At 36.9% G+C, this 12415-nt stretch overlaps 1 protein-coding gene across 1 annotated transcript; it reads right to left on the bottom strand.

Annotated features, from left to right (window-relative positions):
* Positions 1-4622: 4622 nt before the first annotated feature.
* LOC145214712 (melatonin receptor type 1A-like) lies at positions 4623-10714 on the bottom strand. The gene is made up of 8 exons (XM_080083298.1): positions 10383-10714; positions 9876-10024; positions 7784-7918; positions 7029-7154; positions 6736-6943; positions 6291-6421; positions 5979-6045; positions 4623-5512 (listed from the first exon to the last, which is right to left on the bottom strand). Exons 1-8 carry the CDS (start codon positions 10659-10661, stop codon positions 5402-5404), a joined length of 1206 nt encoding a protein of 401 aa, XP_079939424.1. The 5' UTR covers positions 10662-10714; the 3' UTR covers positions 4623-5401.
* Between the last annotated feature and the right edge of the window lie 1701 nt (positions 10715-12415).

Genomic DNA, 12415 nt, shown 5'->3' with positions numbered 1-12415 from the left:
TGTATTAGTTGTTCGTTAAGATCTTTTATCAATGTTAATATGTAGGGTGACATTGGCAAGAAAGTAGTGTGACATTGGTAACACTGACCTTAAAATTTTTAGAGTCAGTGCCGAGATATGCAATATTCAATTGAAAATAGTTGTCGCGGAATTTGTCTCAATATATGGTAATCGCGTTTCTTCAATGCATTAATGGCGCCATCAGGTGGCGGCCAATCTGATTAAAAAACGTTCGCTTTAAAGTATTGCACAAACAATTCGAGGAAGTGAGTGCCTAAACAACAGGGTGCAAAACTAAATATGGTTGCCCCAAAACAAACAATCATTACTGCTTTTGGACTTTATATTGTTGAGATTAAAATGATAATAAATGGTATACCAAGCAAGTTCCCACACAAACGTAGAATAACAGGATGTTGTGTCGACCAGGCTACCGTGTTTACTAATACGCATCGAAGCGTGTCATTTGCCTTATCCTTTTATCGTCATTTCCTTAAAGTAAACACCTGTTTTATGTTGCTCTACTTCAGGGGTGTTCCTCACACACAGATACCTGCGCCAGATATTAATTCTAAACGTCGCACCACAACAAAACCAAGAGACAAACTGCCCATAAAACATATCGTTCTTCATAACCCGAAAAACGGATTGAAACATAATTAATTTTGGAACAATATAGCTTGTTGTAAACATTGCTGTTGCTTTTTCTCTGATTCGCATTGTACGCAAAAATGAGCAATCATTCATTGTTCAAAAATTGAATATTTGTCGTCATAATCAAGTTATTTGCCAAATACTGTTGCAGTTCATAGTAAGTTTGTTCAAAAGCAAAATTGTTATAGCTTTATTTCAAATTTAACAATTTTTGTACCAGATCGCCACAAACTAATCAAAATATCCACAGAGACCACAAACCAATCAAAATATCCACAGAGGCCCCAAACTTCAAAAACAACGTAAGAGCCGAATAAAACCAGGCAAAGAGCCGCAGGTTGGCCACCCCTGCTCTACTTTTTACACGTTTCTAACACGATGCCGCTGCCTAATAAAGCCTCGACCGCTCCAATGTGACCTAGTTATACAAGAAAAAGGTATTTGAAATCCTGCGGGCAAATTGACAAAATGCCAACCGAAAAAGCGCCTGCCCAATCAATGTCAATTTTCTGAATTTGAGGTACTGTAGCAACAGTACAGCAATGTAATAAAATGTGGGTGCAAGTGCTGGCTAATATATTACATCATTTATGCTACAGTATAGTTGCAGCTGGGAAATACATAATACGTTGTAACCATGATTTTGTCACTTTTTTACAACTTTTGTAAACAGGATTGTATGTACTGACTCCACAGTTTCATACACAAACGCAGACTGTTTCAAAAGCTGTAATATTACAACAAACAATGCAGCAAACTTACTTACATTGGTCAGGTGCTCAAACATGTAACTGCCTGGTTCATTTAATCATACTTTTTAACAAACTTTTGCTGCAATAATACTTCAACCAACAACAATCTCAACCAACATCTGGTTTAACTGAATACTGTACTTACATGTAAAGTGCACATATTCATCCGCCACAATAGATGGTGTTTGTTACGTAACAAACTGTTTCCGCTTTAATGCGTGAAGTTTAATGGCGTCCAGCATGCAGTTGGAAAAACAAAGACCACCAGCTCAATTGCAACGATTACTGAACATACAGCTATTGTACATTAATATGAACTTTCACAGACATTTCCTTTTAACGGTCCCATAGTATTTCGATAAATTTCATCCAATTTTTTTTCAAAAACTTCAAGGCCTTGAGACTGCTAGTTTTAAAACTGAAATTGCAACCATTCATAGAAATCGTAATCAGTTTTAAAAAAAAACACATAAAACATGCATAAATTTCAATTGTACAGGGGTGTATGTGCACAACTAAATTAAAGGAAAATATATTTTAAAACCTTACATTTATTCATTGCATTTGTTTTACTTCTATTCACTGTCTTTTGTTTAACATTCTTTAAATGGACTGGAATGCAGTAATAGTAACAAATTGGTTTTGAACGATGGATTGCGGTGACGTTTGGGGTTAGTTAAGTTTAACAAGCCGTTTTCTACATTTCTACAAGTTCAGGCTTATTTTGAACGCTTGAATGTGGCCCAAAAAGATACATACTGTATTGTTGTCCACATGCGAAATAATAGCGGTCGAAATTATGCTAATACAACAACAACGGAAGAAGTAAAACACAGGAACTTGATCTGATAATAATAAAAGATCCTGAAGTTTGGAATGGTTATTTTTTGGGCCACATAGGCAAATAACAGTAGGTTGATATACAAAGGTAAGTAAACAATCACGACCGAAAAGGTAAACTTGTCCATTTTCATACAGTTCTGCTTGGTTTGACGATAAAAAACAGACCTTAAACATTGTCATCAAGAACATTGCGAATCGTACTGCAATATACTTTACACAACTTGGTGATGTAATTTGAAAATCTGCTTTCCTCACAAAATACACAACAGTTGACAGCAGCAAGTTCGAAAATGGTTTATAGCGTCAATAGGTTCGGCAAACATGTGTACGTGCGCTAAAAGCAGACTTTTGTGATCAGCAAATGGTCAAAAAACACCTCGTAGGTTATTTATCGGCCGGGGAATCCCCAGGCGGGATAACTTTGCTTCGTGTACAAAGCTGCGAACTGCAACGTCTGCAAATTGTTCCTAAGCTTTTACCTTAAACTTTAGGTGTTTGTTGCGGATTTATCACAGACCAAGAGGACGTGATAGTCTATAATAAGGTACTTATACTTATCAAGGTCATTTGCTTATCAATGTATGAGAAAGGATTTTGGTCAGATTTTTAATTTTTTATGCACTATAAGGACAGTTTTTCAATACGATAGTTTTTTGTTGTGAGAAATAGATCATAGGTGGACATTAATTCCTGCGGTTTAAATAAGCTATGTTACTAAAAATTAAAAAAAAACATTTGCCGGGTTATAGCTTCCAACCAAAATCCCAATAGCATACTTTTAAGTGAAGAACGATTCAAAGTCCTTAAAGTGGAGCGATCTTTTCAGATTGGAACTTGGTTTTATGGCAATGGTTTCTTCGTTTGCAAACATACCTCTGTTTGACGAAATAAATCAAATATGCAGAAGTGAAAATGTTTGCTGAACGAACTTGTTACCCTTAATTAAAATCATCAAGTTGAAATAGAAAAAGGTGCTTTAGCGTTGAACTAGCAATGTGCATGAAATTAACATTCCATTTTCGATAAAAGCTTGCTGGTTACAGTGGACGCTTTTTGAGGATATATTTAGTCTGCGAGATTGGTTGTGTAAACAAGTGAAGCTTAATGTTTACAGTATTTGTTATGCCAAAATCTTACATTAATGTTACCCACAACGTTCTTTTTCAGAGCAATTCTATGGAACTGATAATTTGATGAACATCGTTTTGTAGAAATAGTGGCAAAAACAAAAGCTTGCTTAAAACTTGTTGCCATACCTGAACAAACAACAGTATGCCTGAAGTAACTGGATTGGCAATCGCTGTTACCGTTCTTAGTGCATCGTTTAGTCTTCAGTTAAGTGAAAAACTGGCGAGTGAATATATGGGCATGATCGTGGTTGTGATCTTCCTGGTTGTTTGTGTCGTGTGTGGTTCTATCTGCTTCTGGAAGAACACCGAGACCAACATGGAAACTGAGCGGTGAAGACAACAAGAATTGGAAATTAAGCAACAAGAACCGGAACAACAAAAGAAAAAAAAGGTGCATCATCTCCTAAAAATGGATGCTGTGTCAAAAGATTGTTGCAGGGTAAAATCGAGTAAAGTTGTGATTTTGTTACGTAACGTTATTGTAGCAAAATGGCAGTTTTTGTGCAAAAGCTTTGCGAATAGCCTGCATATACCTGCTTTTCAGTTTGACATATTTTGCGTATTGTTAATTAATAGAAACATTAAACACGCCAGGCATAGCGGTCAGGGATACACAACACTTGTTGGGGCGCAAGCCGAAACTTTTCATACATTAATGTTTTACGTACACCAAGTATCAGCAAGTGTTTGTAACATGTACACAATTTGTTTCGCATGCCCTATTTTACCAAGTATTTCTCTATTGTACTATAAGTGAGAATGTACCCACAGTAAGAATGTACCCCACGATAAACGTAAAACCATGTGCTATCAGTTGGTTTGGTCAAAGTACGTAACTTAACTTAACAGCATCTACACGTGTCGTGTTTTACCCAATGGAGGGCGCAACTGTGTTTGCGGCCACTCGTTACGTCAGTAGTTCTCAAACTGTGGGTCGCGACACCCTGGTGCGTCGTTTCAATTTTCCAAGGGCGTCGCAGAATAGTTACGTTTCGTGGTTTTTTGTTGTTGTGTCAATAAACACAACTTTAACAATAAGTTTCCTCAAAAACTTGTATTTGCTGGTGCGTCGCAAGTCCAGTTTTGAAGAGGCGTCGCCACAAAAAAAGCTTGAGAACCACTGCGTTACGTGATACCTCCCTGGGGTACAAACAATAATCGACTTAATATACTTCGCAAAGTTTTGATAGAAAAATTGCAATCGCTGCACTTTTGTCCGGTTACAGTGCACCAACACCCGAAGTTCAGAGGTGAAACTTTTATTTCGTAATAAACATTGTGAACACGTGGTATTGCACAACAATGGCAACATTTACAAAAGTAAAAAATAACATTTGAACTAAAAAAATAACCAGAAACTTCGCAGAAAAAAATTGCGCGAACACCAAAAAAATCGACAGAGTGCTTTTCGTTTAGACCAGTGGTTCTTAACCTTTTACCTTGCTGCACCCCTTTCAAATCACCAACCAATTTTCCCACCCCCTTCTGTAATTGCTTAAGTAACTAAACCATTGCAATTTATTTTTTATACACGTCCCCGCAGCCCTGGTTAAGAAACCCTGATTTAGACTTTTGACTGAATAAGAATGGCAATCGCTTCTACTAATCATGCTACAGATCATCCAACTTTAAATTTTAAGGTTTGGTGTTCATATGACATCTGTGGCACCACAGAAACAAAATTCAAACCGGTGGCTTGTTGTGAGGTATCTTTGAGTCAGTCATTAATGCAAACATGTAAGAATGCCCATTTCCTAATTGCTGCATGTGTGTGTTTTATTTGTGCCTACAACACAGACATATAGACAACACATTCCATCAACAAGTGCAAGTGAAGCTAATACCTTCAAAACTTTAGACGGTCGACTAAAAATAAAACTTATGCTGTTTGGTTTTCGTTTATAAACTGTGCGACTGAAAGATGTTCTCGGGGTGGTTTCTTTGTGGTTTTGCCTACTACCTTTGTCCTTCGATGTAAAATCAAATCACGTATTTATCTCTCAAAACAGGTCACCAGTATTTTTATGCAACGCTTTTGCACTGTCTGTCGTCGGAAAAATCCTTGCTGGAGACCCCACTGTTAAATCCGAAGTTCAGTTGTGGGGTGGATAATCGACTGACTTTTCTATGTGCCTAAAATGATAAAAAACATCTGGTAAAAAAACAGAAATTTAAAAAATAAACGAAATGTTATAGCATTGGCAAATCTACGATACCAAACCTTTGTCAAATGTTACAAGGTACAGGCTAAAAAAATAGTCTAAGATGGAAACCGTACCCATGACAGGAGCCTTTCTATGATTTGCGCTCTATCAATTGAGCTACACAGGCTCAGTGGTAGGGCCGCCTAAACTCGAAGCACAGGCACTTTGTCTGCCTTTCGTGCTGCAAATGACAACTTTATAGTTGGAAATGTCCAGGTTGGCATCATCATTAATCAGTGAAGATAAGCATTGTTGGCATCAGCAAGTGCGATTTTCATAAAAGCGTAACAAAGGTAAATTATATTTTGAGATTTCAGAGGGATGATTAAAAGTTTATGCACAATTTACATATTGTAAGTGAAAATCGACGTTTATATTTATTCAGACTCACAAACCTGGGATGCCGTAGACATGCGTTTGGTCTGTTTTACTGAGAAAGTAGAGCTGCTGTCGTTGTCGGCCCTGTAACAGAGTTGCAAGTTGTAATATAAACAAAACTGAACGGAGCTTCCAATTTAATTTATTGTGGGTTATCTCTTCTTTTCCAAAAATAGGAGAAAAAGTGTTTTCTTTTCAAAGTGGCAAAATACACTCAAATTAAAAAAAACACCCAAATTAGTTTGATGCATGTAAGTGGGACCAAAATTTTGTACAATTTTTGTAACAGTTTCATTTGTTTAGTTACAGCTTTCACAAAAAGTACATACTTGAACCGTTTGCAGGTGCAGTGGCGCACTCTATTCCAAAGTTTCACATAACCTCGTCGATACACTGGGTTCATAACACCGTAAATGATAAAGTTGACTGAAGAACTGCTCAATGCCAACCAAGCGATTATCTAAAACGATTTGTTAACTTTTTGTAAGAAATAAAGTGTCAAGATAAAAACAAGGTATAAAAAAACCGTCGACAATTCATCAAATGATTTACATAACAGTCAAACTACAAAGTTGTACATAGTATTTTACACTGGTTACACGTAAACTTGATGGCCGCAAATTAGCGTGTTTCCAATAGCGACAGATAAATGTGTATTCTAAGATTTTTTTACTGCATAATATCGTTATATTAGTTTGAAAAGGTAAAGCTTTTTTGACAAAATAAACTAAAGAATAATACGTAGACTTTTCACTAAACGTCTCAACCTTTTACCTTCTCTCCGATAGCTGGGATTTGCTCAGGATTAATGCTTAGCATAAGACCATAGGGAAGCCAGAAAAGAAGAAAAACGGCAACAGTCACGCCAAGAGTCTTCATTAAATCGACTTCTTTTCGAACCGTTTTCTTATTGGTTCCTTGAGATTGTGCGCTGCAAGTTTGACTGATGCTTCGAACCCATTTTCCTCGTTTGCGTACGGAACTGTAAAATTAAAATTAAAAATTACATTGCAAAATATTGTAAGGTACACATAATTTATTGTCATAAAATTAGCACGTGTACTTACTGCACTAGTCTCCAGTAACAAACGATGATAATAATGACTGGAATAAACACAGCAACCATCATACAAGCGTTAAAAGCTGGCGTCTCGGTGTCATGCCATGAACACATCATCATTTTTGCATCAAACCTAAATATGAAAAAGAAAAATTATTAATATGGCTTCCTGCTTTCAAAATGATTCATTTTTGGATAGAAAATTTAAACAGGAACATATAGTATACCAGACCTGGAAATCGCCATACCGAATCAAATGTATTCTAGCACCGCAAGGTACAGATTAAAAAGATAACCTTTCCGCAGGACTCGAGCCCACGAGGTACAAGATGTATTTCAAGAATTGTATTACTTTATGGTAACAACATTAAAAATAACGGAAGATGCGTTTTTTCGCGGTATGGTACCTGGAGTCGTGGATAATACTTTGGATATGGTAAAAACACTGTTTTGTACACCGGGACTGTTTTGACTGTTTTGTACACCGGGATACAAATGAATAACATCCAGGATACAAATAGATAACCTCCATTCGTTATGACGTAAACTTGCTTGAAATAAATGACGTACGGTTTACATGACTTATGTGGCGCGGTATTATATACATGTTTTAAAATTTGGCTAGTTGTTTAAAATATTTTGTCATGAAAACAAATAATTTCTTTGAAAATTATTCTTACGACTTGTCCTATATAAGAGTCTGTCATGTTATACTTAGTTGGTAGGTTGTTGTTTCAAAATAATAGTTTTCGAAAAACTTACTCCAGTTTGCTCCAGCCAGTCAGAACGGGCATAATAAGAAGGTTTGCCCAAAGCCAAGTGACCAAGACCATGGCGATTGTTCGTTTCTTTGAGAAATATCGGCTGTGTGACTCGTAGTGGACAACTGCCCAGTATCTATGGAGATCATAAAAATCAGTGTGACGAAACGAGTAGGGTATAAAGAGCGTATGAATTAGCTCAAAAGCAGTGTGTTATAACATCACGCAAAAACATTTCGTCATCGCTTTAGTTAGTAATGCGGCGGCCATTGCACAGTGGCACTTGTTATTGCGTCAACATAAAGTTTCAATGCATGACAAATCACATTTAAATATAGAAAGCTATGCTAATGTCGGCAAAATAAAAAACACATTTATTGCACTAATACTGTCTATGCATTTTGGCTGACAAAGTTTGTTTATTTTCAATGCTAAGAATTTAAATATGCGGTGTTAAAACACCGTTGTAATTTTCACTTCTTTCTATAGCCAGTGCAAAGATTAATTATACCACTTAATTTAAGATCGTATAATGCATCCTTTCATCTGTTATTAAAGGCACGTGAGTTAACTTGGCTATTTTATACCGATGGTGTTTTGAAGGACAACTGAGTTTAAGACCGCGTAACGTTGTATTTTCGTTGCATTACACACACCATAATGCCATTACGACACAAGAAAAAATCATAGTCACGAAGTCTTTAAACGACAAAAGAAAGTCAATCGGGGGCCGCATATCAGTACGAGTATGTATTATGTACCAAACATGGTCGTAGACATAGGATGTCCGCAACACGAAGATAAAATATGCATGCGAATTAACCTTTGACCCGCTATTTATAGGATTTTGGACAAAAACAGTGGGAAAATCCGTGACATTTCCAACCATACATTACGGATTAGCAGAAAATTGTGATTGGATTTCATAGAATAAAAGTTAAAGGCAAGCTAATTAAACTGCCTGAGATTTAGGCAATCAAAAATAACAATTCACACTCTAACCAAATCGGTTGCATGTAGTTTGAAATTGGCCACAGTAGCCAATTCATAATGGCCATAGTGGGTAGTTCATAATAGTAAATTTTACGCAAATACTTAAATAAAAAAAAGGGTATTTTGCGAAAACCTAATAATTGTAAAATTTTTATCTTTTTTATAGCATAGTTACAAAAAGACAAAGAATAAATTCCCTACCAAATGTGGCTACTCGCGCAAAAGTCAACTGAGTTCGTTTAAGTTTCTCATCAACAACGCAAACACATTCATTAACGTCGGAATAACAACACTAATGGACAAGTTTTTGCCAATACGTGCTCGTTTGCATATAAACCGCGCGCATTACTCAATAAACAATAAACAATGTTTTCGTTAAAAAAAAAATTTCCCGTTATAAAAGAATTCCAACTACATCCATAGTTTTGATTCCAAAAAAATTGATGCCCATATGATGGCACATATCGTTTAAATATATGATGGCACATATCGTTTAAATCATAAGACAAATTCGGGCATGCAAACTCCACTAATGTTTGTTATAAAAGAGTTTGTCACCAGATGATTAATTGGCGGTCCTGGCAAGAATTAATGTAATTGTAATCTTGTGGCATGCGGGTTCATATCTACTTTTACAGGCAAGCGACTACTAAAACTGTATATGCCACTAAATGTCTTCAAACCGAAAAGTAGGTGAATTTGTTTGGTATTTTGTTTTGCGCTGACCCTTCTACTTTAAAATAGTTTCTAATTAAAGCCGTCATTAATACCAATGAGCAATCGATCGATTTACCTACATTAAACATACATTGATCTGCAGTCGTCAACACATCGCAATGGGGGATACAAGCCCGTGTTTTTACTCAGAAACAGCGCGACGTTTACTTATATATGTGGGCTATGGAGTTGCACCCACGCATATGTCCATGCTGTACCTAAGCAATATGCACTATGCATCAATTTTTCTGCCGTTATGCAGTATGTCCATGCAAACAAATACAACAACCCAATGTGGATTAGAGAAATATTAAGATAATGTATCCTTGTGTATTCCAATAACCTTTTTAGATATTTTTAAACACCTTTGAACCACAGCTTACCTATTTGCTGCTATAAACGCCAAGTTTGACAAGGAGTTTGCCCAACACACGATGGTCAAATATCCCATGATGGTACAGCCGATTTCGGGAAGTACATTCATTCCCAAAGCGGCGTTGGCGGCTACAATTGGCACACAGACACACGAGACCTGAAAGGATTAAAATCGTTATGTTGGTAATGTAATTTCTCGCAGGTGTCCTAACGTTTCAACTGTCATACTCCTTAACTGTTGACATAAGGAAATGGGCCTTTAATGGGCAATTAAACGTAGGTTTGGCGTTTAGGCTGCGTTAATTAACTAATTGTTTCATAATGGCGTTGGTCAAAGCGAAAGTCATCTCTTTCGCCAGCTGGTACAGAATTTTAATTGTTTTACAATATATTGTCACATTAACTGAATCCCGCTATTACTAAACTTGAGTTTAACAAACAAGTCACTTCTTGGGTGCTGCGGTCTTTACACGAAGTGCGAGTAGTTGTAAATGTTAACAGTTAACAAAACTTACCAACATATCCGCTGCTGCTAGATTCACAAGGAATATGTTTCCATTCTTGTGAACTCTCTTTAGTATCACGATCGAAAGAATTAAAATGAGATTTCCAAAAGTGCCAACAATTGCAATCAGGGCAAGGAAGAAAACTTCAATTCCGATTTCGGCCTGGCTCCGATCCTCCCAGTGGTGATCGTGACTGTGATCGTGATGCCCGTGAGTTTCTAATTCATCATGATGTTCATCAAGGGTCGTCAACGTAGCAACGGTAATATTGAATAAAAGCGTTGACATTTTTACTCTTACTATTTAGTTTCTGCAAGCCATTAAATAAAACATACAATGAGTTTAGCAATGGACCCTTATTATGCATCAGACATGCATAAGCACACCTTACAATTAATGCGACAGGGTTAAATAACAGTTCAGTTGGAGCCAATCTGTTGTACACACGCATATAAGGTCAATGTGCTCGTAGACTAAACCCACGTATAAAACTCAAAAAAACTCTTTGCGGCAATTCCACGATTTTGGCCAGACGCTTTTAACGGGCAATATTGTAATCGTGCAATGTTTCAGAATCTCATATCCTTCCATTTTGTCCAGTCAGAACACTAGTTGCTAATAATAGAGCACTGTTTAAAACGGGTAAAGGTGCCTTTTCTGAGTTAACGCATTAAGCATATAACAAAACTAAATTGTAACGTAACTTTAATTCACCAATACTTGACAACAGCAAAAGTTTTACAACATCTTTAAAATACATTGCATTAAAAATCAAATGCAATGTCTTAGGGCTTAAAAGAGCTTAATGCATAATTAAACGCGTTTTAAGGGCCCCGATCACTTAAACGTTTCTCTGAAAAGGCTTTGACAAAGTGCCATCTAAATGATGTATAAATTTTCTTACTTCTTATCACACAAATAAAACATGCATTTGTCCATTCCGTACTGTTAACATCTTAAGCAGGCCACAAGAACTAACTCCATCCGTTACCTAAACCTGGTCTGGCAATGCTTGCAAAATACATAACTGTATTTAAAGCTTTGCCAGTGTGCCCTTACAGTCACCTTGCAACACATTATCTGCCAGTTTCCTGGTCCACACTGACTAAACAACTTCTTCCGTGAATTTCTCGTTTTCTACTTCTGTCCTGTGAACTGCTAATCACCTTGAGGGCTAGACGGGTAGGTTACAATGAAGACTTCCGCAAGAGTTGATGAATGCCACAAGGAGATTGAAACACAAGAAAGGGCAATAGAATTCAACAATCCATTACTCCATTTAGACTTAGGTTAGCAAAAACAAAGTCAACACTAAAGGCAGCTTCACATTATATGAACTTACTGCAGTAGGAAAAGGCCACTGGTTGTATATTTTACATTAAAATGCAGCACATTTGATTGCCGTCATGACCAAAAGCTGTTAGATTGAAAGAAAATGTCAACAATGCTGAAACAAATAAACGTGCGGACATACACATTTAGATGTCTCGACATAACATCTTTTCCAACGTCATTTACCACGCCTGTATCGTGACATTGGTATGGCAACGGTGGTGATACAGCGTTTGAGTTTGCCTTTGTAAAGCCACGTTCCTGATAACACCAGGTTTATCACACAACCTTCAAACTGCAGATACCGCCACTCTAAATCACTTGACAAACAGTCTCCTATACCACGTGGTGCAATTTCAACGCACAAGGCGTTGTAGTTCAGCCAAATCACACCTGACTTTTCATAGAATGCCAACCCAATGTGACGTCACAATGCATCTGGGTTCGCCTGAATCACCACAAGACAGCCTGGTTCTACAGACGTCGAAGATAATAGACCAAAAAGGCACAAATCCTATGACGTAACCCCTAAAAGCGCGATGGCTGATCCAAGCCTTTTCCGAGTAAGACCAAAGCTATTTAAGTTCGTTTCCTATGGACTTGCTGCAGAATAGCAATGTTCGTAGTTTTGCTATAAAATTGTTGCTCTATAATTCGGATTGCAAATGTACATATCATTCAATGAATCAGTGTCATATGTATTTCATACA

This window comes from Phallusia mammillata, chromosome 2, assembly GCF_965637545.1.
Source record: "Phallusia mammillata chromosome 2, kaPhaMamm4.hap1.1, whole genome shotgun sequence".
In the NCBI taxonomy this organism is placed as follows: Eukaryota; Metazoa; Chordata; class Ascidiacea; order Phlebobranchia; family Ascidiidae; genus Phallusia; species Phallusia mammillata.
This window is presented reverse-complemented; position numbering and strand designations above follow the sequence as displayed.

Excerpts from the sequence above, each read along its gene's own strand:
- LOC145214712 (XM_080083298.1), bottom strand. The coding sequence starts at position 10,661 with ATGTCAACGCTTTTATTCAATATTACCGTTGCTACGTTGACGACCCTT. Across the intron at positions 7,155-7,783 it reads ACTGGCTGGAGCAAACTGGA|GTTTGATGCAAAAATGATGA; the intron begins GTAAGTTTTTCG and ends TTTCATATTTAG. Across the intron at positions 5,513-5,978 it reads GCATGTCTACGGCATCCCAG|GCACATAGAAAAGTCAGTCG; the intron begins GTTTGTGAGTCT and ends TTATCATTTTAG.